The sequence below is a fragment of the Rhinichthys klamathensis genome, unplaced genomic scaffold (genome assembly GCF_029890125.1).
Source record: "Rhinichthys klamathensis goyatoka isolate OS25496 unplaced genomic scaffold, OSU_Roscu_1.1 h1tg000280l_1, whole genome shotgun sequence".
NCBI classification, from domain to species: domain Eukaryota; kingdom Metazoa; phylum Chordata; class Actinopteri; order Cypriniformes; family Leuciscidae; genus Rhinichthys; species Rhinichthys klamathensis.
In genome coordinates, this window is record NW_026606799.1 from 97,694 (window position 1) to 125,590 (window position 27,897).

At 40.4% G+C, this 27,897-nt stretch overlaps 2 protein-coding genes across 19 annotated transcripts in view; one reads left to right on the plus strand and one right to left on the minus strand.

Annotated features, from left to right (window-relative positions):
• Nucleotides 1-627: 627 nt before the first annotated feature.
• nsd2 (nuclear receptor binding SET domain protein 2) lies at nt 628-22,417 on the plus strand. Of its 5 annotated transcripts, XM_056269026.1 has the most exons (24): nt 865-960; nt 2,571-3,322; nt 3,486-3,678; nt 6,081-6,241; nt 6,358-6,819; nt 6,919-6,999; nt 7,095-7,266; nt 9,174-9,230; nt 9,363-9,472; nt 9,613-9,709; nt 9,822-9,940; nt 11,837-11,947; nt 12,140-12,263; nt 12,356-12,556; nt 13,125-13,304; nt 13,413-13,569; nt 13,770-13,972; nt 14,060-14,163; nt 14,331-14,600; nt 14,684-14,800; nt 15,929-16,070; nt 19,314-19,420; nt 19,714-19,909; nt 21,397-22,417. In XM_056269026.1, the coding sequence occupies exons 1-24, from the start codon at nt 942-944 to the stop codon at nt 21,705-21,707; spliced, it is 4,446 nt and encodes a 1,481-aa protein (XP_056125001.1). In that variant the 5' UTR covers nt 865-941; the 3' UTR covers nt 21,708-22,417. The 5 variants fall into 5 exon arrangements, with proteins under 5 accessions (XP_056124999.1, XP_056125001.1, XP_056124997.1 ...); XM_056269024.1 differs by having other exon boundaries at nt 628-873; nt 13,125-13,569; XM_056269022.1 differs by having other exon boundaries at nt 13,125-13,569.
• A 1,374-nt stretch (nt 22,418-23,791) lies between these two features.
• kiaa1109 (KIAA1109 ortholog) overlaps nt 23,792-27,897 on the minus strand; it is a 67,197-nt gene continuing 63,091 nt past the window's right edge. For all 14 annotated transcript variants that reach the window (XM_056269014.1, XM_056269020.1, XM_056269019.1 and 11 more), the window contains one exon: nt 23,792-24,919. In XM_056269014.1, coding sequence (XP_056124989.1) covers nt 24,700-24,919 — 220 coding nt within the window. In that variant the 3' untranslated portion in view covers nt 23,792-24,699. The remainder of the gene's footprint in view (nt 24,920-27,897) is intronic.

A 27,897-nucleotide genomic window follows, 5' to 3' on the forward strand; every position in this document is an offset into this window, starting at 1 on the left:
AAATAAGAAAACTGGTCTGATAAAATACGCTCCAAATACATGACTAACCTAATTAAAATGAGTATAAATACACTTTTTTTTCATTTCAAAGCGAATTATTGTGTGCTTCATTGTTTTATTGTAGCATAAATGTACATAAAACATCGCATTGCTGTAATGGAAGTGTCTTGTCCATAATTCTATCTTTTAAAAATCAATTCAATGTTTCAAATACAACACAAGACTACTATTTTACGTGCTGTTACTTTACATGCTACAGGGGCCAAGCACTACCAACTCCCAAACCCGCAAGTGTCTAGATTTGACAAATCAACAAGCCGAAAAAATAGTTTATAATAAGCGCACATGGCAACACAATCTGGCGCGCTTATTTCCAGGTTGCCAGGCACGCTTTCTAATGTGCAAATCGACAATGCGCTCACCTCTTATTAACTGAGTAAATAAAAATATATTTCAAGCAGAAATTAAATATTCCACAAATATTGTATCTTCTACCAACTATTACAAATAGCAAATGCAAAAATATTATCGTTTATTTTTAAAACAACGACGTAAAAGCATTCGCCATATTTTCTAAATACAACTGGCAACAAGATAACGAATTCCCTCCCTCTTGCATCTGACGTCACATGGTGAGAATTGCCCTCCTCAATTCCTCGAGCAGTGATCTGTGTGCAGCTTTGCCATTTTTCGAAATAAAAACAAAAACAGATGATCTCGGACTCTCATGGCTTTATCTTAAACTACGAACCTGCGATGACGTTTGGAGTACGCCAGGGATAAGTGAAGATGTTCAACGGAAAGTCAGCCGCGAAGAGAGTGATATTTGAAAAGGCCGGTTGAATTGTGCCGTCGAGTGTCAGCCAATCGGATGTGAGTATTTTTGGCGCTGATTGGGATGAGAGAGTTTCCCGCAAGCTCCTCAATACAGGTCGGGAGTAATGGAGATGCTGCAAACAGGTTTATTTTCCCACAGAAATAAGTCATGGCACATCATAGTTTGGGGGAATTGTTGTCTATTACACGCTGCAGTGTGATATTAGAGATTTCCTCATAGATAAACGAGTCGTTTTGTAGTATGTCACTGACTGAGGCAGCTGCAGCTGTACCTCACTTGCTAGCTGGCTAAGCTGTAGTTCGCGAGGTTTGTCAGCTTCAGTTTGAAGAGTAAATTATTCCAGTTAGTTAATAAAACGTGCCATGTGGGTATAATGTGTATCACAGCCCCAAACACCCCCTCAGAGATTACACATTTAATAGCGTAGCAATGTTTGGGTCAGCTCAAGTTTTTTTTGTGTTCTGACGAGCCATTTCTTTGCTAACATCATTTTAGCTCTATCCAGTTACTTTCACGAGCCTTACGGCTTGATATCGTTTACTCCACTGTGTATATACATTTCTTGGTATCTGTCTGGAATTTGAAGCATTTCAGCATTTCAACCGAGAGCGCAATTCCCACGAAGGTGTTTTAGTTTTATTTTGGTGTAAAAGTCTATTATCTGCATTATCTTCGGTTATTTTCTTTCAGTTTGCGGTGGTCTATTTAGGACGGTTAAACGAGTCCATCAGTGGCTCATCCATAATCTCACCTCATTGATGTTAACGAGGCATCCTGACTGTTCAGCCTGAATAACAATAGCTTGATAACTGCCTCTTGTTTAGGTCCGAACGGACATTTGCATTCGAGCAGACTGTTTTACATAAAGCTTTGATTCTTGTTCGGTTTTAAAAATCTGATTTGTCTATTGACGTTGTGCATGTTACAGATCTAAAGCGATACGTTTGATATTTCATTGATGGAACGCTCGAAGTGCTCATTTTGTATCGAATGGTAACGTTATTGTTTGTATTTTTGCATTTGGTTTCGGGATTCATTTGAGGAGGTTGCGTCAGGGTTTGTGCATTGAATTGAATTAAAGCGGCTGGCCACCCACTCGCGCACTGCCAACCCTCCACGGAAGCCATTTTAATGTGGGACCAAACCATTCCAGTTCTCAAACTCCATCCTCGGCATAACCCATTCAATTTTTTTTTCACTTAACCAGTGTCACGAACTGTAACGTATGTATTTGTGGCTATTTAGAATCTGCAGCATGCGTCATTCGCCACATCATGTGCAGTGGGCTGAAAACTTATGTTTATTATATAAACGCGATTTAAAAAAAAATCCTAGTCTGTTTATTTTGTAACTATATATAATATATTAATATATCTTATTATTATTATTATTATTTTTTATTTTGTTTTATTTTAAATCAAGTTTAATTCATTAACAAAAATGGGCCTGTGGTTCAAAGGTGTGTCCTATGATGTAGTTGTGTTTGCATTAGAATTGAACACTATTTTTCTTATAATACTGATGTGCTTTATAAATTATAAAGCATGAGTTGTAAAACTTTTCTAACCAAGGGTCACCCTAATATAAACATTAATACGCTAGAGTTGACCTAGTTTGTTCGTAACTACCTTTGCAATGCTCTATTTGCATGCATGTACATTTTTATATCAGTCTATGTAGTGCAGTACCTTAGGTGAGGACTTATGTACATTTCTTATTTTGTGTTTTGCAGGCCCCTGGTTAGTAATGACAGACAGTAAGGGGAGATCACTGCCTGCAATGCCAGAGCCCGGGAGTCCTACCACCATGAAACAGCCGTCTGATTCACCTGGTGGATGTAAGAGTCGGGGTGATGGGAGCACTGACCCTACTATGCTCATGGATAAAGCTGCTACCCAGATGGTGGCGGCTACACCTCAAGAAAATGTTCTGCAGATAATTGGCAGTCATGGTCACAACCACACCCACGAGCGGCTAAAGGACCTGACTTCCCGCTTGTTAAATGGCGATCAAGACAAAATTCCAAAGCTCTGTGCTGCCACAGCTCCACAGCCTCTTCTCAAAGGGGTGGAGCCTCTTCCTCAACACGCCAGCCCTCCGAGAAAGTCCAACGTTTCTCCTGAACTCACTTTCAAAATAACCAAATGCGTGGTAAATCTAGGTGGGAAGACAAGCCGATACGGATCGGATTATGAAGGGGAAAGAGAAGAGGAGACCGATGCACCTTTGAGACTATCAGAAGGTGTTCTGTCCTCTCCAACTGGCAGGAGAGAAAGACGAAAGAAAAAGAGGGGGCTTGTGAGGAAGAGAACTCCACCAAATCGGAGACGTCCGATTTTAAACCCTACTGCGAATTATGTTCGATCCCCTCTTCTGCAAACCACCATAAATTCGAATGACCTCACCATTGAACCATGCATTCTTCCCACTAATGAGCAGACTGATGGCGAGATACCTACTAGTGTAAATCCCACCCCTATCCAGGTATAGCTTAATGGCACACATTTACCTGCTTGTTTCCCTCCTTCAATTGTCTTTAATAGTAAATTAGTTTCTTTTCGAATTTGTTGTTTGTCTTCAGGAAAATGTATTATCCCCTTGTAGACTAGATTCTATTCTTGAGACTTAGTTAATTTCTCTTTTGCAGCAGCCTGTGTATGCTTGTGAAGTGAGTGATGTTGCACAGGGCGTGGATGATGTGAAAGTGAGTGGTACAGAGACACAACAGCATGTGCAGTACTCAGTGGGAGATGTTATCTGGACCAAAGTGTCTGGATACCCGTGGTGGCCATGCATGATCACTACTGACCCAGAGTTCAACATGCACTTTAAGTCGAAAGGTAAGGTGTGCTAGATCAGTTGACTTATTGTTTTTCAGTGCTTTCTAGCACCATTTCCTCAACCAACAACAGATTTGCATCATAACTTTCTTACTCAATTACTGTCAGTTTGTGGCATGGATGCCAGGATGATGCTTTTGTAACATTGGCTCCACCTTTTCATAATGATCTGTATTTAGACATGTAAAAGCCTGGATCAGATAGCTCAATCAATAACATTACTAGAACACTAGAACAGTAACTGCTAACTGATAGATATTGACTAAAAAAAATCTAGGAGATATCAAGGAAACAAATCTGAAGTAGCTCAGAGACGCAAGAAGCAAGGTCATCAAGGGATTTAAAGGTTACAAGAAGAACTTTGTAGTAGAACTGCATGATTAATTGTTAAAAGATCGCAATCTCGATTCAAACACCACACAATCTTATTCCTTTTGCTATGTCTATTAAACCTTTGACAAGTATGCTCACTGCAAAACATGCATGCATATATATATATATATATATGCTGGTATAAAGCACCTTATTTGTTTAAAGTTTTTGCAAACCACATGTTATTGCACTTTTGTGTATATAGCAGTACATTTAAATCAAAAGTGCGCAATACACTACTTCAGAATTCATTATTCACTCTTGCGCGTAACAATGCGATTAATCGCAATAAATTCATGCGATTAATCGCGATAAAAAATTTTAATCGTTGCCCAGCACTAATATATATATATATATATATATATATATATATTATATTAGGGATGTTAATGATTAGTCGAAGATTAATTAATTGTTTGTAGGGCTGTACTCAAAGAAAATCTTGGTCGACTGAAGTCCTGAAATTTTCGGCTAAAAATGAAAAAAAAAAACATTAAATTAATTCGCTGCACACAGTGCGCAGTACTTGGTAGCCTTGTTGTCCACCTAAATGAATTATAAATAAACATAAAAAACTAGTAGGCTATTTGCAGTATATTAAATCGTTTTTGACCTAATTATTTTGCACTGAAATGAGTCTGACACTCGAGTCTGTCGGCTCTGACAGCGTTGCATCACGTGCACCTGAGCAATATCATAGCCTATGATTTCCGAAAATAGTACTATGTTGTCAACTAGTGATATCACCACAAGAACTGTTGAGGAATATGCAACATAATTTAGACAATTATTTTTGTCATATGTTGTTATAATAAATTATAACTGTCAGACACTCATTTTAGCAGCTCTGTGCATGTCCTCGCACAGAGCGAGGCTGAACATATCAGCTTCGTGGCTGAGACACGAATAGACTATTAACTTAAAGGTTTTACTCTTAATAAACACAAAAGGCACGTCCACTTTAATAAAAAAAGAATATTTATTAAACAAACCAGATCAAGAGCAGAAACGAAATAAAGTGCATAACTGAAAAATAAAGCATCTTAGGCTCAAAACTACCACAAACAGTCGGCACAGCGCAATTGCGCATTAGGCTCCAAATAAAAAATGTAGGTTATCACACTAAAACATTGAAATATTCAAATTCTGATATGTTCATATAGCCTACTCAAAACAGACAACAGGCAAGCTAACGCAGACAAGTGAGTTTACCACTTTTAGATGATATGTCATGTTGGTATGTCATGAGCTGTGGAAAACTGTTGCTTGCAAACTTTGCATTCGACCTTTTTCCCGTTATCAATTTTTTACAAAATGCTGCCACACTGTCGATTTCTTTGTTGTTGACATGTTAGAAGAGGACTGACTATTAAATGCTCTCACAATTAAATAAATAATATTCCGCATCAAACCTTCTATAGCCTACTTATCGTTCTCTCTTGGGTTGGGCTAATCCAAAAAAGGGGAAAACAAGGGGGGTGTTCTGAAGACCGACTGTTACCTGTGAAACAAGCGTACTCTGAAAACACCCCCATTAGCAGTTAGTGCTTTCCACCTGATGAAATGAGCGCGCCGCAGCGCGGCAAAACTGATGAAATGAACGCGGCAAAAAATCGACCAATCAGAATTTTGGGCGAACCAGAAAGTATCGACCAATTAATCGACTAATCGACTGGGACAGTACAGCCCTTATTGTTTAATACATTTAATCGATAAAACTGATTGATCGTCGATTAAACAGGTTCAATTTAAAGCCTGTGCAGACATCTGCAGATGCAGATTATAAATGCTGAGAGAAGAGTTGTGACCCTATCAAAAACAACACTTGCATTTGGTCCAAAAAGATGGTTTGAAAGCTCTGATAGGGGAGAGCACAGATCCTGTGGAAATTGTTTGTGAAAGTGTGACCCTGAGCTAACATAAGCTGAGAGAATGACCTGCTTCCAACTGTCAACAGGGCAGGTTGAGAAATGTAGCACCTGTGGAAGTGAATTTCTTAATTTTTCATAGATATTTTTGCATTTTGGCAGTGAATAGCCGCACAGGATTGTTGTACCATGTGCAGTACTTCGGAGATGCTCCAGAGAGAGGATATGTCTTTGAGACGAGCATAGTCACCTTCTCAGGAAAACACCAGTACCAGTCACTTAGCCGCAGCAACAAACTACCCATTGATATCAGTGGAAGGAAGGTACAGTAAATATTGTGTATATATCTTTCACTAATGGGGGAAGTTTTTCCATACATTTGTTGGAATTTCATGAAACTACTTTGTCTCAGACTTCTTCTTTGATGTACTCTCTACAGCGGGCAGTTCCTCGTAAGTTCCGGGAACAGTGGGAGACAGGTGTGTCACAGGCAACCGAAGCATTGGGTCAACTAATAGAGGAGCGACTGGCCAAATTCAGCTTTGTTTATGAAAAGGGGAAAGCCCAGCTCAATCCTCGCATGCTACAAGAGCTTCAAGCACAACGCAGTCTGGGACCACAGCAAGACCAAGCTCAGAGGGAGTCTCAAGAGCTTGTCAGCCTCACTCCCCCCGACTCCACTCATTCCAGCCCCAACTCCACAATACCTACCACCATCCCAGGCCTCTTTTCCCACCCCACAGACAGCAGCACTTCATCAGGGAAAACCACCCTACCCAGAAAAGCACCTAAAACGTCAGTGAAGAAGGATCGCTGCAGACAGCGTGGCACAACACTGAAGTATAAGACGTCAAAAGCTTCCTCTGCAAAACAGATCCCTCTGACTGAATCTACTGTTCAGGTAGCAGACAGCGATGTGGTTGGCATTGTTTAGCTCTGTGTAGGATAAGGATTTTATTGAGAGGCTAGAGATGTAATATTTCTTATCTTGTTATTGTAGGATTCCTGTATTTCATCAGAGACACCTGAACACCAGAGGAAAAGAAATATAAATGCTGGGAAACGGACTTTCCGGAAAAAAGTGTGTTTGGTCTCATTATATCATGATCAGTGTTTCTGTGGTATTTTTGTGGTAATCAACTTTTCTTTATTTAATTTATCTTTCCATATTTGAAGGACCTGCTCTGTATTGATCTAGACCTTCAGCTAAAAGCTCCTCAGAAGAAACAGAGACAGATCAGACAGAAGTTTCCTGCAGCACCAAATTCAGTGAAGAAGAGGAAAATAAAAGCAGGTGTCAGTATCTCTGACACTTTAAATGCAGTTTCCACTAATCCTGGACTTTCAGGTGAGCCAATTATAAAACTGTAAAGGGCAAACAATTACCTAACCAGTGAAATAATTTGTTTATTTATTTATTTTCCACAAAAAAAAGGTAATTTACTTATTTATCCAACTATAAATATTAGCAAATATTTATGGTATAATTATGAAACATATATATATATATATTTGAAATGTATGTTATAAATAGAGGTGTGTGATTTATCACGATTTTAGATTGTGAAGAATTAACATGTCTCCACGATCTGCCTTTGAAGAGATATCTTAGTATTGTGCTACAGCGCACATTCTATCAGTCCCCATGTACTGTACAACCACATCGTTTAGCAACACTACGGTAGGGTTACGCTCAAGTGACATTACAGTTCTTCCGCATCACGAAAGTTAATTTTTTTGCATGCGTTTTAAAGCCTTACCAGTTAAACTTCTTGTTTGCACGCTGTTCTGACAAGATTTCTAAGTGCGTACCTAGGCCTGGGCGGTATATCGAGTTTGTACGATATATCGATATTTTTTTTAAACAATATGGAATGAGGCAATGCCGTTTATATCGATACTGTAGTTTGATACGAGCACTTAGTAAAAATAGCGGAGGACGCAGTGTGAGCTGCTGCAGTGAAAGTACATAGTACAATTTGTCCTAAACATGTTATAGGCTATTAAGGGCTTCAAAATAACTGGTAAGATACAGTTAACAAGTTTAAAGTAGCTTGCCCTGTCAGATGCTCTGACAGATACTGTTGCTGAGAATGCTGTCTGACAGATAAATACTTGCGCTGTTTAAGGCATTTGAGATGTGGCGCTTTCCTCAGTGCTTAACTTACATTTCACAGGTATATTATCCATCTGTAAATGTTAGAAAGTCAAACAAATGTCCATTTCACTGTCAGGAGAGGAGCCTTCTGCAAGTGAATCTCCGCTAAAACTCAAGCTTCCGACGAAGCACAATAGAATATTAGCGCAATAATTCTGTGCCACATGTGAACGTGTAAAAAATGTGCCATATGTGGCATTTTAAACCTATGAAAGTGACCATTATAATGGGGTAATCAAATGCAGGGTAATATAATTAGTTTGTGCCTTTGTTTTTATTTTAAGCCTTTAGTCAATTTAAAAACAAAAGCATTATTTTTGTTTTTAGATTGTAATGTTACAATGTTAGAATGTAATGTGATTTTAGCCACTTTTGCACATAATATATTGCATAGCCTACATTAAATTCACTATATTTGTTTCCATATCCTTCAATATCAACATTGTTTGTAGGATATCATTGGGTAGGATGTGAAATATTAAAATATATATATATATAGATTTTGTTTATCCAAATAGAAAAACGTAGAAAGTATCGAGATGTATATTGTATATCGAGTTACGTTTTTGTCCTTATCACCCAGCCCTACGCATACCCTCAAAGTGCACACGCATTAAAAGCCTGTCACAGTGCGCAAGTACTTAACTGTTCTCTTTCGTGTCAAATACGCAAAAGGTTTATAATAAAAAGTCATTTATATCTTGAAGTTGAATGTTAATCGTTTGGATGCATGTCAGGATATTAGATCCGTGGTCTTAAAGTGACAGCATTTGTTATTTTTAATAACAAAGATAAAATAAATCTAATACAGATTTAGTTTGGTCTAAATGGTTTGTCTTTTCTTTTCTTTTCTTTTCTTTTCTTTTTTTATCCCGCAAGGCTAAATTATTAAAAAAGGGAAATTAGTTTGGCTGTACTGCTCAGTGACTTGCAAAATGGCCTTTAAAACCAACATAAAAAAAAATCATGCAAAAAAATTGTGATATGATATTTTTGCTACATCTAATTATAAACAATCTCTTTATGCCTTCATGTTTCAAGGCTGCTGTTGCATGTATTTTTGTTCCTGTAGTAATTTTCTGTTTTTCTGTTATCAGATATAAAGGTATCAGTACTAAGCCCAAATCTTTTGGAGAAGGATGGCTCTTCTAAAGGTGTGTGGGTGGTTTCGTTATTAGTTGCAACACCAGTTGTGTATAGAAAAGGTATACTGAAAGGAAAAACCTAAAAAAAAATGTTATAAAAGGCTTTAGACGATAAGCATGCATTCTGACTGCTTCATACAGGAAAGAAAAAAGGCTACAAACGTTTGCGAGAGTCAAAGAAGGATGTAGCACTGCAGCCTAAAATGAAAATCAAGCTTGAAAAGGAGCTGAAAAAGCAGAAAGGCCAAAAGGTGATATGAGAGAAAATGCCATGAGAGATATTTTAACAATTTTTTTTAAATAATTCATGCAAAATTTAAATAAAAGAATAACTAAAAGAATTCAAGTAATAACTTGACACTAAAATATTCTTTGTCTTAATTTCTGTCAGAATGCACCATCAGCTGAGGCCTCTGTCACTAAACCGAGGGGGAGGAGGCGGAAATCCGACAGGGATGAAGAAAGGAAACAAATAAAAAAAGCCCCAAGTAAATCTGCAAACTATTATGAACTACAGAAACGGCTCCGTCTAAATACTGTTCATCTTTGTGTCCTTTTTATATATTTTTTTCTAAAATATAGTTTTTCTTTGTTCCTCAGCTGAGGAGGAGTCTCCTGCTAAAGTCAAACGTGTCAGGAAGCGGAAACAGGATTTAGGGAGACAATCGTTACCTGTCGCATCCAAAAAGCGCCGCGGATCATCTTACCCTGAGCCAGAGGTGTGTGTATTTTTTGTTTCTCTAATACGTGAAATATCATACTTAGAACCTGACAAGTTGTAATTCTGTTTAATAATGTGATTTGCTTCATGTGTCTCTTGGTTTGAATAATGAACTTTATTTGGAACCGTAAACTAATGGTTTGTGTCACTTTTACCTGCCAGATGTCCTTTAAAGCAGCGGTCCCCAACCTTTTTTGCGCCACGGACCGGTTTAATATCAGACAATATTTTCACGGACCGGCCTTTAAGGTGTGGCGGATAAATACAACAAAATAAAATGAAACGACCGGCATAAAAACTGGGGTATTTTTTAAATATAATAATAATAAACGTGAATCCAATGTGTAGGCCTACTCGCAACTTTATTAGCAGCGTCCTCGTAACATCGCGCCAACAACATAACATGAGTAACATCCTCTCTGCCCCCTATAAGGCGCCATTCACATATAGCGCCTAAAACACGTAGAAAACGCTAGGCGCGAGGTTGCGCTCCGGAGGCGTCTGTCATTGCTAAGCAACCATCAGCTGCGCTCTCCGTTACAGCAAATTAATTTCAGCAATGGATTTCCACCACCGAAAAACCCTTGCTGTAACTCTGTTACAAGATTTATTTACTAAGAAGAGTAAAAAACGCAGCAGTGTTTGGGTGCACCCGATACTACAAAAACGCAAAAACCATGGGGAATTTCACCAGCTGATTCAGGAGCTCCGCCTGGACAAATGGGAGGTTCAAAGCCTATTTCAGAGTGGGCAAGGAGCAGTTTGATTATATTTTAAGAAAAGTTGTCCCAAGCATCAGTAAACAGAGCTTCTGCCGTGAAACTATCTCTCCTGCGCAACGGCTCGGCATTTGTCTGAGGTTAGACTATAACTGAAGTGGTCATAAAACGCCAGAAATAGCAAACACATACACATTTATATATAGAATATAGAACAATTCTGTATAAACAATGATGGATTTAACAAGGAATCAGTTGAGCATTAAAAATTTCAGTAAAAATATTTTTTACTAGTAACTACTAGTGCAGCAGTTTACAGTGTTGAAGATGATTGGTTGGTTCTTGTCACGTGACCTACGGTGCGCTTGCGGCATTCTGAAAAGTTGAGATATGTTTTTATCTCGAATGCGGTGCGGACTCGCTTGAAAAAAAGAGCGCGTCGCTTCCATTATGAGCACGCCTACATTTGAAATAAAGAACTTGAGCGCGCAAAAGACGCGATATGTGAACAGGTAAATGTGTGAATAAATAAAACGGAAATAATGCAAGTTATTTATTCTTTCTGTGCGGCCCGGTACCAAATGACCCACGTACGGGTCCGCGGCCCGGGGGTTGGGGACCCCTGCTTTAAAGGGTTAGTTCACCCAAAAATGAAAATTAAGTCATTAATTTCTCCCCCCCAATGCTGTACCAACCCCGTAAGACCTTCGTTCATCTTCGGAACACAAATGAAGATATTTTTGATTAAATCTGAGAGGTGGATCACTGCTACATAGGCTGCCTAAGGGAATGACACTTGACGGCCCAGAAAGTCATTAAAGAAAATGTTTAAATATTTCAAGTGGCTCCACTATAAGTTTATCAAGCAACGAGAATACTTTTTGTGCGGAAAAACAAACAAAAATAATGACTTTATTCGACTATTCCATTGCTTCCTTGTGGGCCTGAGACGAGAGTTCAAGAGATTTCCAGGACGCATGCGCGAGAACTGACGTTCTTCTTCTACACAGCGTGCGTCTTACAAGCAGAGGAAGATGCGCGCTGTACATAGTAGTAGAAGAAGAAGAACGTCAGTTCTCGCGCATGCGTCCTGGAAATCTCTTGAACTCTCGTCTCAGGCCCATTTTTGGGTGAACTAACCCTTTAAGTAAATATCATTTTAATACATATTTTAGAGTTTGCTGTGTGAGCAGAGACCCGATTCTCCCAGTGACAGTACAGACGAATCACATCCCTCAAAAAAGACGGAACGCACTGCCGGTGCCAAAAAAGAGAGCGTGTGTCTGGTGAGTGAACGGTCCGTGTAGAGAGGTGTTGAACTAGCATTAATGAAGGGCTGGGCAATAAAAAGATAGCGATAATCATGGTGATATAATTTTCCTCGATAAAATTATAACAAAAGATCAAAATGATATTGTGATAATTGTTTTGGCCATATCGCCCAGCCCTACATGAGTGTTTGTGTTGCTGTTTTCCAGGTGTGTGAGCAGAGCGGGGAGGATCTAGTGATGTGTGAGGGACAGTGCTGTGGCTCATATCACCTGCCTTGTATTGGACTAGAGCGATCAGCAGAAAAGGTGCTCTGCACTGCCTGCATCTCAGGTGAGATACACTGATGTCATGTTACTGATGTTGTGTTTAGAAAAATCAGCTTTCTCACTATTGTGAGCTATAATTTTCTTTCACTTTTTCAGGTGTGCATGTGTGTTTCACCTGTAAGAAGTCTGAAGGAGAGGTGCGGCGTTGCTGTGTTCTTCACTGTGGCCGCTTCTACCATGAGGCCTGTGTACGGTTGAGCGCTCTGACCGTGTTTGAGAATCGAGGCTTCCGCTGCCCTCTGCACACCTGCCTCAGCTGCCACTACAGTGGCCGTGGCACTGGCAAGGCCATCAAAGGTACAAAAAAGACATGAATGTTTACGCACTTGCAGCAAAGACGATGCAATAGAAAATGGTTCCAAATAAAAATACATTAATGTTGTGTTTAACTACTATGTACTAACAATTAAATTGCATAATTTGATACATGTACATGCATGTTATGTTGCACTTATAATTAAATACCTGCAGTAATTATTTCTGTAAGTCCAAGTATTATTACACTGTTGACTCTTCCCCTACCCATTAACTCACCCCTAAACCTAACCATAACATGAAACATGTCCCTACCTTTACCTGTATCCCACCTCGATAAAAGCAAAAGAGTTTTGGAATGCAACATGAACGCATTTAGTAGATTACCGGACTACTGTTGTTGTGTTTTTTCATAAGTACTATGAAATATGATTAATATTATGTGGGACCTTTTCTTTAATCTCATTTAATTCAAACTGCAAACAAACAACTACTACACACTTCTAATAGGTTAAATTATACGAAAACGCTAAATGAATCTCCAACAAAAGGACTTATTTAGTTGGTGTTGGTTTAATCACCTAATACATTTCCTGTTGTCCCCTTGCAGGAAAGATGATGCGTTGTTTGCGCTGTCCCGTGGCCTATCATGTTGGAGACCTATGTGTTGCTGCGGGCAGTGAGATGCTGTCATCTTCTGCCATTGTGTGCACAAACCACTTCAGGGCTAAGAAAGGCTACAGTCACCACTCTCACGTCAATGTCAGCTGGTGCTTTATCTGCTCAAAGGGTGTGAATTCCACTGTCATTATAAAGCGGTTTTATTCCTTTTTTAATGTATGGCATCTGAAGTTGAACATGACGGCACTATATAAATGGATGCATTTGTGTGTTGAAGGTGGCCGTCTGCTGTGCTGCGAGTCATGTCCAGCTGCATTTCACCCTGACTGTCTGAACATCGCTATGCCTGATGGCAGCTGGTTCTGTAATGATTGTCGCTCAGGGAAGAAACCCAAATACAGAGATGTTATCTGGGTCAAACTGGGGAACTACAGGTCAGCTTCTAACAGCACCACACACCTTTAGCTTAAACTTACTGAACTCATCTGCTTGCATCAGATTTGTATTTATTTTATTTAGGGTGTTGGTGGTTTCTAGGGCTAGAGCGTGCTATTGAAAATGATAAAATAACTAAGCTACATTTTACCAGAGGTAATTTTCCTGTCTTAACCTTTGGCTTCATATAAAATTCTAGATGGTGGCCTGCAGAGATCCGTCACCCTAAGAACATCCCAACAAACATCCAGCACCTACGTCATGAGATTGGAGAGTTCCCCGTGTTCTTCTTTGGCTCCAAAGACTATTTCTGGACACACCAGGGCAGAGTCTTTCCTTACATGGAGGGGGACAGGGGAAGCAAATACCAACAGACTGGCATTGGGAAGGTCTTTAAGAATGGTAAAATATTCTTCGTTTTATTATCTTGTTTGTAATCACAGTATTGTCAGTGCTGTTGTGAAATGGTTCCTCTATCTATTTGTGCAGCCCTGCTGGAGGCTGAAACTCGCTTTAAGGAGATTGAGATGGAGAGGGAGGCCAAAGAGGCTCAAGAGAACAACAAGAAACCTCCTCCCTACAAATACATCAAGGTATTGCCATTCAATATATGACCTTTATAAGACTCCCATGGTTTAATTTCCAGGCCATGACAATTTCTGTAGTCATTTTAATGTTACAAATGTATTGAGTCTGTTTTTAGAGATTTTAAAAGCTTTATTTATTTGAATGGTTTTATTTATTTATTATTTTCTATTAGGTGAATAAGCCTTGTGGACGAGTGCAGGTCTACACCGCAGACATTTCTGAGATCCCCAAGTGTAACTGTAAGCCATCAGACGAGCGTCCCTGCAGCTTTGAATCCGAGTGTCTGAACCGCATGCTGTTGTACGAGTGCCATCCTCAAGTGTGTCCTGCTGGAGAGCGCTGCCAAAACCAGGACTTCACCAAACGCCACTATCCCGAGACCAAGATCATCCGCACCGCAGGCAAAGGCTGGGGCCTGCTGTCACTGCGAGACATTAAGAAAGTAAGTCCACTAGCTTTTGAAAAGATTTAGCAAAGGAGATTTGCTGTATGTGATTGCTGATTGGCTTTTTCTGTGTCACGCAGGGGGAATTTGTGAATGAATATGTGGGTGAACTGATAGACGAGGAGGAGTGCAGAGCCAGAATCAAATACGCTCAAGAGAATGACATCTCACATTTCTATATGCTCACTATTGACAAGGTAAATAAAGGCGCCATGTGCTTGCTCTGGTTGTCATGCCTGATTTTGGCATGTTTGGACCCTATACAGCAGAGCCAGAGAAATAGGCATTGGTAGTGTCACTGAACAGCTTTGTGTGGTACTACAGGTCACAGTACTAGGGGTGGGTGATATGACCCAAATCTTATATCATAGTATATGAGTCATTTTATTTCACAATAACGGTATATATCACAATATAGTTATGTTTGCTTTAAATGAGATTGTATATAAAAAAAAAAATGATGCCATTGAAATGTCATAATTCTTATCACCATTTTTAATATTTAAAATACTAATACTAGCCTAAAAAAACCCTCTTGAAGACAGGTAAACTGATAAAGAAAGAGCAAAGAAAACAAACTTCAATAGAACAGACACAAATGAAATGGACCTATCTGAAAAACTTCAAGCATTAGAAATACTACATAAAGTAATGTATAAAGTAATCAAATGTATTAAAAAAAACAATGCATAGTCTTTACTTTGTAAACTAAATATATATTTATTCTTATTTGTTACAAAAGGGATTCAGTCAAGAGCAATGAGATGTTTTTTATAGAATACTTTTTTTTTGTAGTTTGAATAGCATTATAATGACAGCAGGTAAATTTGAATGCTGTCACTTTAAGACCGACTGCATGGATCCAATATATTAGTGCGATAGTATATATATTGCTTGCAAACACATCACTTGTTTATTTATAGGTGTCTAGATCATGTGTTTTTAACTGTTCAAGCCCAATTAGGCGGCAAAAAGCACTCCGTTCAGTTCTCACGCGCTCTGAGCAGTGGTTTCATGTTACGCGTCTCTCAGATAGCCAATATACTGAAATGAGTTGTCTTTCGCTTCTAATTGTGCTTCAACGGTTTAAAATCACCCGCTTTCGTGAACGCGCAGCACAACAACGTCATGTTAGCGCAACCGCCACAGAGACGATAGTCTAGAATCTCTACCGGTTTACACATTTCTACTGGTTAATCGTGTCTACTGGTATATCACCCACCCCTACACAGTACTACAGATCATTCCATAGATAACACGCTCACGACAACATAATGGTTTGTGATCATTCCACCTTCATTGTGCTATACACTGATTGTGTGCAGGATCGGATTATAGATGCGGGACCCAAAGGGAACTACTCTCGCTTCATGAACCACAGCTGCCAGCCCAACTGCGAGACTCAGAAATGGACAGTTAATGGAGACACTCGCGTGGGCCTGTTTGCCGTGTGTGACATCGCTTCTGGTGAGCTCACATTCTGAAAATAAGAGATATGATGGATTTTTGTGGAAGGCTGGGTGATAAATTGAAATAAAAGTTTTCCCTCTCTAATTTTAGCTAGTGTTGCTATATATTTTTTGTAAATACATATAATGCATTAAACTTTAAAATGTAAAAAAAAAAAAAAAATCACCATTTAAAATGAAAACTGCAGTAGTATATTTTATTTCTTGTATGAAATATTTAGAATCTGTTTAGTCAAATGGCAGTTAAAATAATGGCTCCTTGGTTTGGGGGGAAAAAAACACTAATTTAAGCAAGTTCAGAGCAAGATTGAACATTTTAAAGTTAAATGCATCAATCTGGTGCACATGGAGAGCAAAATTAAGAGCTTCAACCCATTTTCAGTGACCACATTGAAGAAAAAAGTCTTTGCATTGACTTGTACTAATACATTGAGCAGTGTGATACAACTGCACTGTCAAATAAATGCAAATTAATATTTAAGTGTATATAGTAGTGCTGGGCAAGTTAACGCGTTATTATCGCGTTAACGCATTTATTAATTAATGCCGACAATTTTTATCGCGCGTTAACGCAGTTTTTTTTTATTATTATTTTGAAAGTCCGTTGCTCACTGGCTCTGAATACACATAGGCCTACAGTCAAACCATGATCACAGGAGGGGTGGGATGTTGGTCAGCCAGCAAATAACCCACACAAACAAGCAGTGGAGAGGCTTTGGCAGGTTCTCTCAGGTGAACAGAAAGGGAGACAGCGCTCCGCGAGTGAATGACAGGCGCTCTATAGATAGTAACCATGGCACCGGCTTCTGTGCGCTACGCAGCTGTAGCCTTCTTAACTTAAATTAAAATTATACATAACTTTACCTGATAGGCCTGCGTTTAGTTTAGCGGGGATGCTCTGCCATGTGAATTCCCTCCTGTTGATGTCCTGATAACTATTTAGATTCTGGAAACTCACAAACAGCGAGCCGAGGATCACTCTCTCTTCCAAGGATTTGTGCTGCGCGTCGTGTACAAAAAGTTAGACAATTCCACTTCGGCAACGCGCGGGCGCGAGCGTGAGGCGGGCATGACCGCAACAGTTTCACAGGAACGCAACCGCTTGTCGCTGCACCTGTGCTCGACCACTTCACCTCACTCTAGGCTGATTTATACTTCTGCGTCGGACCTACGCCGGAGCCTCTACGCTATAGACTTGCGTTGGTTTTCATTTATATATCTGCGTCGTTGTCCGCGTTGACGCGCAATTACACATGCAGAGGGAGAGTGAAACCCGGGGAGCGGTTCTAGCAATCACAGCGCTTGCGGTACGCGTAGAATTGACGTTACATTTTTGGAGAGATGCACGTCAGGGTACGCGCGCTACACAGCTACGGCGTGAGTTCGACGCAGAAGTATAAATTGGCTTTACCTCTGTTTAATGTAATCTTACGTGGGAAACCATGGCATGCCATGACCAAACCTAAGCTGCTATCAGAGAAGTAACGTTGGTCGACTTATTTCTGTAGTAGTGATCATGACCCTTTGACTACATAGACTGTTTCTGCTGCTCCCTGATACAAGATACCTGTTCAGAAAAAACAACAACAAGAAAACTGGACTCTTTTAACAAGCTAGATAAAAGGTAATGCCCTGGCAGTGGCAAATAGCTTTGTTTAAATATTTGATTTGATTACATTAATGTTTAAGTTGAGATTTACATGAAATATTTTATTGATACTGTGTAAAGGGAATACTGCTGGTATAAAAGCACCTTATTTGTTTAAAGTTTTTGCAAACCACATGTTATTGCACTTTTGTAGCAGTACATTTAAATCAAAAGTGCGCAATAGAGTTGTGACGTTCGCGAACGAACCGATTCTTTTGAACGGCTCATAAACATGAACGATGGGAGCCGAGTCGCGGCTGGAGGGGAGCCGTTCTTTCTGTCGTTCTTTTTTCATGCGTGTTTCACACAGATGCACACAAATTAGCTCCTCAGTTATAGGGGAAGGGGCGCACCCAGCGCAGGGGTGCTACTGCCTAACAGCATGATGATAGTTGTGCACGCGCGCGCATCCTTTACGTGAGTACTCCAGTGGGAAAAAACCCTACGTGCTGTCATTGGGTAGGAGCAGAGCCAATGACTTATGCCGTCACATGGTTACTCCAGTTAAAAAAAAAAAAAAAAACCACTAAAGTAACACTAAGTTCCTTTGTAAATAAATACAAAGGAACTGCTTTGTATTTATTTACATTGCATTTTGTGTTCATGTTATTGTATCTACAGTATATATTTACAACTTTAAATAGTTTTTGTTTTTTATCAAAATGTTCTTGTGGTATTGTATGAATAACATAAGTCAACATAGCTTTACACATACACATACTTTGTACTAAAGGTAAATCCAAAATAGTGATATCACTTTCTAAGCAGAGGGATGTTGTGCAACCCTATGGAATATAGTCCACACATGACAAATGAGGTAATAATCAATATTTCAGAATAATTCAAACTCAGATATTGGTGTGTGATATCTGAGTTTTAATTAATTGACTACAAATCTCACCTCATCATTCAGTGATTATTTCCAGGATAAACTGAGATTCCCCCAAGCTGGCTTCTTTAAACTGACTAAATATTTAAAAAGAGCCAAAAGAGCCGTTCTTTTGAACGGCTCTTTGAAAGGAACGGATCGCAAAGATCCGGATCTCCTCAAAGAGCCATAAATCCCATCTCTAGTGCGCAATACACTACTTTAGAATTCATTATTAAATTTTGCGCGTAACAATGCGATTAATCGCGATTAATCGCAAGAAAATCATGCGATTAATCGCGATTAAATTTTTTAATCGTTGCCCAGCACTAGTATATAGTTTTTATAATAAAAATAACTAGTGTTTTAATCTCTTGCAAGAGTTTAACCCTCAAGCTTTTATTTGGATGGAGAACTAGTTTCTATGAAAACAGGTTTACAGACTTGACTGCTGAAAACTCCGGCTAAAGAGCTGCTTGCGTGAACGTGAATTGATTTTTGTTTGGTTGATTTATAAAATAGAATCTTGTTATAAGTAGTTTAAAAATATTTTTGGTGCATTATGAAACTGGTGGGACAGATTAGACTATGCAGGCCCTCTGCATATTATTATAAAAAATTTATTTTAAATTCACTTTCTAGCTATCGCCCCACCTAACTTTTGTTGCCAAATCTTGTTTTTTCCTCTCAGAATTAATTGGCCATTTGTGTGTCAATGTTTTCAGGCACTGAGCTGACATTTAACTATAACCTGGACTGTCTTGGGAATGAAAAGACTGTGTGTCGCTGTGGAGCTCCTAACTGCAGTGGTTTTCTAGGTGACAGACCCAAGGTGAGTGACTCTTACTGCCTCTGTCATTATTGAGGTCTTGCTGGCGTGGTGTAGTGGTTAAAGCTCAGGCCTGGTATTTAGAAGGTTTGAGCCTTATAAAGTATGAGCTATCACCTTTGTGACCTTCAAAACATTTAAAACTAAGTTTGTCCCTATAATATTTGTACTACAAGTTTGGATAACACCTGCTACATAACTACTTTATTACTTTCCACTCCTTGAACGGGATATCAATGTATATGGAGACGGAAGTCTAAATGCCTTGACACTTGCTTTTCACCCATCAACTTCAGAACGGTCATCCTTCTGAGCCCAAAAACAAGCATCAGAAGAAAAAGCCCAAGCGGAGAAGGGCCCGGAACGAAGGCAAGAAGTCTGAGGACGAGTGTTTCCGCTGTGGCGATGGAGGAGAGCTGGTTCTGTGTGACAAGAAGGGCTGCACTAAAGCCTATCACCTTTCCTGCCTAGACCGCACCAAGAGACCATTTGGTAACCTTTACTCTAATGCTGACAGTCAATTAAAAAACAAACAATTAATCATGATTAATCGCACCTAACGCACCTTTACGTTTTTTTAAATTATTATAATTTTACATTCAATGTCCAAATTAATGTGGATACAACAAAGACGGTTTAAAATATTTGTTTAATGGCATCCTATCACTGATACCAATACTGCTGCTAATGAGGTCTCTATTAAATGTTTTTTTCCTCCCACAACTTTAGCCATTATAGCTATTAAACATTGCAGTATAATTGAAAGCCATTATTTGTAACTAGGGGTGTAACGGTACATGTATACGTATTGAACCGTTTCGGTTCGAGGCTTCCGGTTCGGTACGCATACAAACCGAACGATTCCTTGGACCATTTTTCCTGCCCGACAAAATTCGCGCTGGTGCGATCACCACAACGTTGCGCAACATCAAATGGCAAACGTAATGAAAGCGGAACGAAACTGCGCCATTGTGCTTCACGGATCGTTTATCAGTTCGGAGCAGCAACATTTGTGCAGCGGGAGCCGATCTCGATCAAGCGACACTGTTACAACTGTTACAACACAGCGCTAAGAGATCCAGTAAAGAAAACATTTGAGTTCGCCACTGAAGTAATAACATCGCTGCGAGATCTAGTGAGAAGCATTCAAATTTCTCCGTTATTAACCGTAGATCTCTGTTAGATCAAACAGCGCTGACGTGGACACCAGGAGAAATATTGTGCCGTGAATGAACTAGTAATACTTTACGTCCACAGACCAGCAACATTCACCATGGATTTAATATAGTAGGCTAACACTAACTGTAACCAGTTTGGCTGGAATAGTGAAATGCTTTCAAGTACTCCACACATCTTTTTCCAGCACTTCAAAACTCAAATATTATATAAATAAATAGCCTATATGAAGAGTTCAGATGCAAAAGCCTCTATAAGTGCCATTTGAAATTTTTTTCTAGAATGATCATTTTTATGAAGCTTGTATATTTAAGTTCAGTAATTTCACTCAAATGACAATAAATAGGTCATCTTCATTGCCATTTAAGTGAAATTACTGAACTTAAATATACAAGCTTGATAAAAATGATCATTCTAGAAGAAAATTTCAAATGGCTTTTGCATCTAAACTCTTCATATATTTAAATGTTATTTTTAATGTGATGACCAAAACATTATTTGTTCATCCTTCAAAGATGACCCCCATTTATAAACCTGAAAGTTTCAAGATGTAGGAAAACTCACTTATTTAAAAAATATTTTTTCTTTTAACAAATAGGAAATTTCTCTGGCATTTCTTACTTTTTGCTGTATCGAAAACGTACCGAACCGTGACTTTAAAACCGAGGTACGTACCGAACCGTGATTTTTGTGTACCGTTACACCCCTATTTGTAACATTTAATAGGCTTTAATTGTCTTCTGTCCCTTTTTTTAAAATTTATCCATTGACGACTTTTACATTTGTGATCTGTTTTCTTCCAGGTCGCTGGGACTGTCCCTGGCATCACTGTGACGTGTGTGGAAAGAACTCCGATGCTTTCTGCCAGTTATGCCCTAACTCTTTTTGCAAGGCTCACCAGGAGGGGGCGCTGCGGTCTCACCCGCTCGTGGGCCAGCTCTGCTGCCAGGAACATGAAGACTCCGATACCCGCCCTCAGGCAGAGCCCCCACTGGAGCACAGCGCTGAAGTACCCTCATCCACCAAACCACGCAAATACAGGCGCAGAACAGAGGCCAAAACCAGCAGCAAAGCACCTCTCAAGAAGAGGTCCAGAAAGACCACTGACGTGTAGTGGGATATCGAACTATGGAACCTGCCTTTCCTCCCACTAATCCCGACGACCTCCTCAGCTCCTGCCCCAAATGATTCAGTGATCTTGACGTCGTGTGACTGTTCTGCCAAGCTGAAAGCACTGTATGTGTCTGATCAGGGAAGCGTGTTAACACTGTAGAGCTCCTCAGAGCTACCGAATCAGGTCTCCCTTCACTCACACTGCCTCCTCATGTTCCACTCGTGTGTGTGTGTGCATGCACTGCCAAATAGACGACAGAGCCGACAGACTAAACACCTCAAATAAACAGCATTACGGACGCCAAACTTGAAACCTTTTTTACGCCGTTATGAATCTTGGCATAGTTTTTTCTCTTTTTTTTTTTTAAAACAGTAGATATGTATATGGAAATGTATATGAAAGACCAAAATTATAATAATACTGGATTTATTGTTAGTAACAGGTGCCAGAAGTTTTTGTTTTAACAAGTGGTATCTTTAAATAAGACACTATGGGTAGCCCTTGAATTACATTTTTAGAGTCAGTTCATATAACTATAGAGCAGCACAATTTTTTGTTTATTATATATAGCTTGGTTCATTTTTGTAGCTCATTTTTGAGTTTGAGTAACCAGGACCTTAGGGTGTTAAATCTACCTATTCAGAGTTTTAAAACGGCGAATCATGACGGGCTTCTTGTGATACTTACGAGAAATAAAGCTGTTTCAAGCAGTTGTGGTGTGATTTTTATTTATTTAATTTACATTTAAGTTCATTCATTTTCAAAGTCATTTTCTAACTTCAATTCCCGTTTCTGTTTGTGGTTTGTTAAAGCTGCAGTATGCTGTTTTTTAAGAGCAAAAACTGAGCAAGTAAACAAATTGCATTACCCTTCACTGTGGCAAGTTTTGGCGTTAGTGACAGTCGATCTGTTAAAATGATTGCCTGTTACCACGGAGCCGAAATTCATCTCGTAATTACCACAATTCATCAGGCAGTCTCCGACCATTTTAAACAAATCTTCCCTACTGCAGCTTCACTTTTACAAAAATCTGGATTTGTGAAACCATTACACTTAAAAGTGCATACAAAAGGAGAGGACGATCCGAGTGTAAATGAACCCCTCATTAGTTCTGAGAAGTCTATAATCATCCATTTAAGTGCTGAACTGAAACTTTTGAACATGAAGTGCGCCACGCAGTGGTTATGTGTGGAATTGTAACGTGCTAGTACATTGTTGCTTAGGCCCAGTTATGAATGAAATTGTAGCATATTACTTATGTATTCTGCTCACTTTTCCCCCCATTTATTTATTTATTTATTAATAAAAACCGTTGGTATTAGGCAATAAACATTTCAAAGAGTAGTATGCTACATTATCACATTGCATGTGGCGTCATCCAGTTTGTCATCATTCAACGTAGTCTAGATCTTTGTCTAACATACGAGTCATAAAATAATGTTTAAAATCATAGCTGCAATTGTAGTACATCAATCACTGGAAATAAAAGATCGGGTAGCTAGTTATTTTAGTATTTATAGATTAGGTATATTACTATTTTGAAATAGATTTATTGTTTGCGTTTTTTATTTTTTGTAAATTTCTATTTAGCTTTGTTTTTCAGTTTTAATTGCAGTGCCTAAACTTGATTTCAGTTAGTTGCCAAGGCAGCATCTATAAATTATTTACATTTTTTAAATCTAATGTTTTATTTCAGCTTTATTTTAATGAACAAAAACTATTTTAATAGCTTAAGTTAACACTGCAAGTAGAGCACATTGCACTATGGGATACAGCATTCTGTTTAGTGTGCTCATCCAGGTATTGTACACATACAGTACACAATGTATATAGATACTGCAAAAACAGCAACTTAAAATATACAATTCTGAACATGCTCCATTCATAAAGGAAATGTTCAATCTTCATTGTACACATACTAAGGAAATGGACTATCAAAATAAACCATTACATCTGTGTAGCACAATGTTGTTCCCTAAGGCAACCTTCCATTACCACAGCAACGAATGAACAAAACTCATCTTAGTTTACAAATCAGTGAAGTATAATGTGGAAGAAGAAAAAAGTGTCACTAACAAGTATCATTCATTTTAGTAGTAATGATTTTATTCAGTTAAGAAATCAGCACATTGAACATATTTACCTCTGTACATAATGGTCTATTGCACTTATGAAAAAAAAAAAAAGGAAAAACACTATCACCACAGGCCTAACATGGGTAACAGCTTATGCATTTAAGATATTTACATTTTGTTTGTCTATTTAAGTTAGAGCCTTGCTTTATAGGCCAGTTCACATTACACAGCACAATCTGAGGTTCTGATGTATTCACAGGAATATCTGAGGCATCTCCACTATATCATCCCTCAAAATGTGTTATCAGGCATAAAATTTGGTCACTCTCAAAGGAATAATTAGGCATAGGGATGTTCACGCTTCCTCTGCTGGCTGAAAGAACACTTTACCACCTGGTCAGCGGTTAACTGTATTGTTTGCTCTTAAAATGTTAAATAAAACTACTTAAAAAGTCTGATTGGCAATATTCAGCAGTATATTCACCTCAAGAGAAAGAACACAGGATGCTTTTCGCTCCTCTGAACTCATGTAAACTGATTTCAAGAGCACACTCGTATACTGTAGCTTAATATCACTGCTCATCTGTTAATGTCAGCAACGTGTAAGTGCGTTTAATCCATGTTAAAAGTCCAAATGGCATTCAGCAGCAGCCATCCAATCTTTACTTGATCTGAAAATTCACATGTACAAAAAACAAAACAAAACACTTTCAGTCACCCAAGAGCTATAGCCATATGAACCAGGGCAAACATTAATGTTCACACAGTATAGCAATGGCTGTGATGCGTTTGTGAGTGCTGTACAGTAGTTTGCAATAAATCCAGTGGTTTCAGACAAGGTAAAAAAAAAAAAAAAAAAAAATTCACACAGATGGCTCCTGATAGCGGAAATGTATTAATACATTGAAGTGTCTGAGTTAATGCTCATCTTTGTCTCTTTGACCTTTCTTCTCTTTCTCATCCTGCAATGCCGTGCCAAGTTTCTTAATGAGAACGGACAGAACTTTATCCAGAGGGTCCATCACTCCTCTCTGCAGCCACTTGGGAATTGTAGTCCTGGCATGGTGGAAACCCAGCTTCTGCAAAATGTAGTCCACCCCCACCGGATCAATCTTACGGCCCGTCCACGAGATCAACCTGAAACATTACACATGTCAAACGACTTCATTACAGACAATAATGTATGAAAAGTGTAACCTGTGCTAATGATGGTGAAATATGTACTTGTATGGAGTAAGCAAGTATACCACATTTAAACACATGTAACCAACAGCCAATGTCCAAGCAATAACCCAGAACTTCCTAGCATCCACTAAGGGAAACTCCTTAACTACTACCTAGCAACACCCTGGCAACCACCCAGATCCCCACAGCAACTGTCTATTAAAGGTGCTATATGGAACTTTTCTTCTAAAATGAATCCTTTTTTTATTGCCTGTGTGTGAAGGGGTTGTAATCACACATTACAATGATCCACTTGTCAGCTTTTGCTATTACCTCTCTGAAGGCCAGTATTCCTATTTCTATGTGAAGTCTCCCGGTCGGATTTACCGCGAAATCCAACGGATGTGACGTGCATGCGCGCTCCCGAGCCTCTCTCCTTATATACAGTCTATTGTAGACGGTCAGGGAGTTACGTCCGGGTAAAGGCGCACGTTTTTCGGCTTATATCTCAGTCAATCTTTGATCAATATTCCCAAGACTCTAATCGTTCGTAGTGCTGGATGGGGCCTTTCGAACGAGCCCACCCCCGAGGTCCAACTCGCCCGGCTCCCCGAGTTATAGCCGTTCGAAATCGGGGGTCCCAGCGAACGGCGATCCGGTAGGGGGCATCCCCGAGGCCCGCCACTCTAGCGTTCGGGCAAGGGTTCCCCTGGGACCTCCTCCCCCGAATTTGAGCTCTCTGGGTCTTTGCGTTCCAGAGATACGAGCAATTTTCTTCTGAGATCGTGACGTCACCGGCGTCCGCAATTTTGCAGCGCGCCCGATGGTTCTCTTTCATCATCTCGTTTCGAGATCCACCTATGGGAAGGGCATCCGTACCTGACCTCTGCAGAAGCATCCAATTGCACCAAGTCTGGCTAACAGACAGAAGCGCGCAGCCAATGCCAGGTGAGGCCACACCCCCTTACCTACGGGCATATCACAGCTGGGCGCGCTGCTATTCCTCAGTTGACATTCGCTTCTCGCGATCTCTGCATTGACACAGTTCGGTTGGATTAACGTTACGCTGCTCACTTTCGAGTCTTCAGGAGGACATATCGCCAGATCAGCCTCCGCCAGACGTGAGTGACAGTCGTTTCTTCAGCCTATCCGCTGTGTTTTTTGCATCCGGAGCCGCCCGAGCTCTCGCTGTCCTTCACCTGCTCCTCCTTTACATGGCTGCCCGCCACGGATTTTTCCGAGTTCTTCACCGCTGGCCCACCCATGGCTATGTGACCGTCTAAACAGCCGCTTCCCCCGGGGAACAGCCTATCACGACGAGCCTGCCCGGCCGCGTGTGGTGCTCTCATCGCCGCTATAAGGACCCTCTCGTTCTGCGCGGTCTACTTGGGCTTAACACGCTCAAGCTTTGGAGAACCCGGGGAATTGCGGTCATTGTAATTGCTGCCCATGTAGCTTTTACTAAGCCGGCTTTTAGTTGCACGACACAGCGCGCCGTGCTCGGCCTTTCTGACTCGGAGGAGAGACACGGTGATGATGACGCGCTACCGGGGGACTCCCGGAGCGCCACCTCTCTAAAATATTTGAGCTGACATCAGCCCAATCCGCATTCCCTGAAGAGGACATCTTCACGGGAAAACCTCACTCTCGCTGACGAACCGGTCGGTTCCGGCGACGGGGATGACGCGGTCCTTTTAGCGTTCCCTAGGCTAGCGTTCACGCGGCTTTGCCTCCGTCCATCCTCCTGGAAGTTTGTGAGCGAGCGGCCGTTCGTCTCAACATTGTGTGGCCAGCTCCACAGAGCGCCACCGACCAGGATAGGAATATGTACGACGGGTAAACGCTGGGACCACCGCCCAGTCTGAACGGCTGGAGCGTCCCGCTAGACTGTTAACACGGTCTCACGGGCCTTGATTTGTTACGATTACGTGTTGAGGTTTTCAATTTATGCCTTCCTAGGAAGGCGGTCCCGAACGCAAGCGGCCTGCCTGTTGTTCGACCATTGGGAGTAACGTTAACTAACAGGGTCTCCCACCTACGGTCGGTTAATCCCCTCTCGTGGCTGCCCAGCCCGTATGTTAGTGGACGTTGTGTGTGTGTGTCCCCCTCCCACCCCCCCAACAACAAGTTACGGGGGAGGGGGCTGTCGTGAGGAAAAGTACATAGCAGTGTTACCACACCGCACGCACTTGGTTCCCCTCACCCAGTTATTAAAGGCTTCGGCCCCAGTGTTTCCCAACACAAAACACACACATTACTAAACAACACATTTAATAAACGAATCAAATGAATTCGTGCAGATTTATATATCTGCCAGCGGCAACATAGAGAGCAAATCTCTCTGATCCCATGCATGTCGCCCTGAGTCCGTCCACAAGAGGTCGCCATTGCCTCATAAATCAACCAACTGGGCTCACACAGCTCAGTTGCGGCTGTCCAGCCGATGTGTTTTTAGTGGACGTTGTGTGTGTAAGGCCCCTGTGTTCCCCAACACAAAACACACACATAACTAAATAACACTTAAAGAAAAGAAAAAAAACCCGCATTAAATAAATCCGTTACAGAGAGAGTATCTCTCTCCGCGGATATTATTTTTCTGCCTGCACTTGAGACTGCCCAGTTCATGTGTTCAGGAGATATGTGTTTTTCCCACTTTTGGGGGCACCTTGTGAGGGAAAGTTCAGCACAGTGGACACCACACTATGTTTCCCTCACTCTGTCAATAAAGGCTTCGGCCCCAGTGTTTGCCCAACACAAAACACACAAGCTACGAATCAAATGAATTCGTTTTGGAGAGAAGACCTCTCTCCGCAAAGAAAACTTCTCACTGCAGAGAGAGGAAATCCCTCCAAACCCCTGCATGTCGCCTCTAGTGTTCCCACTAGATGGCGCCTTTGCATCACAAATGAACCAGCTGGGCCCATACAGCTCCGCTCCGGCCCGAGCGGGGG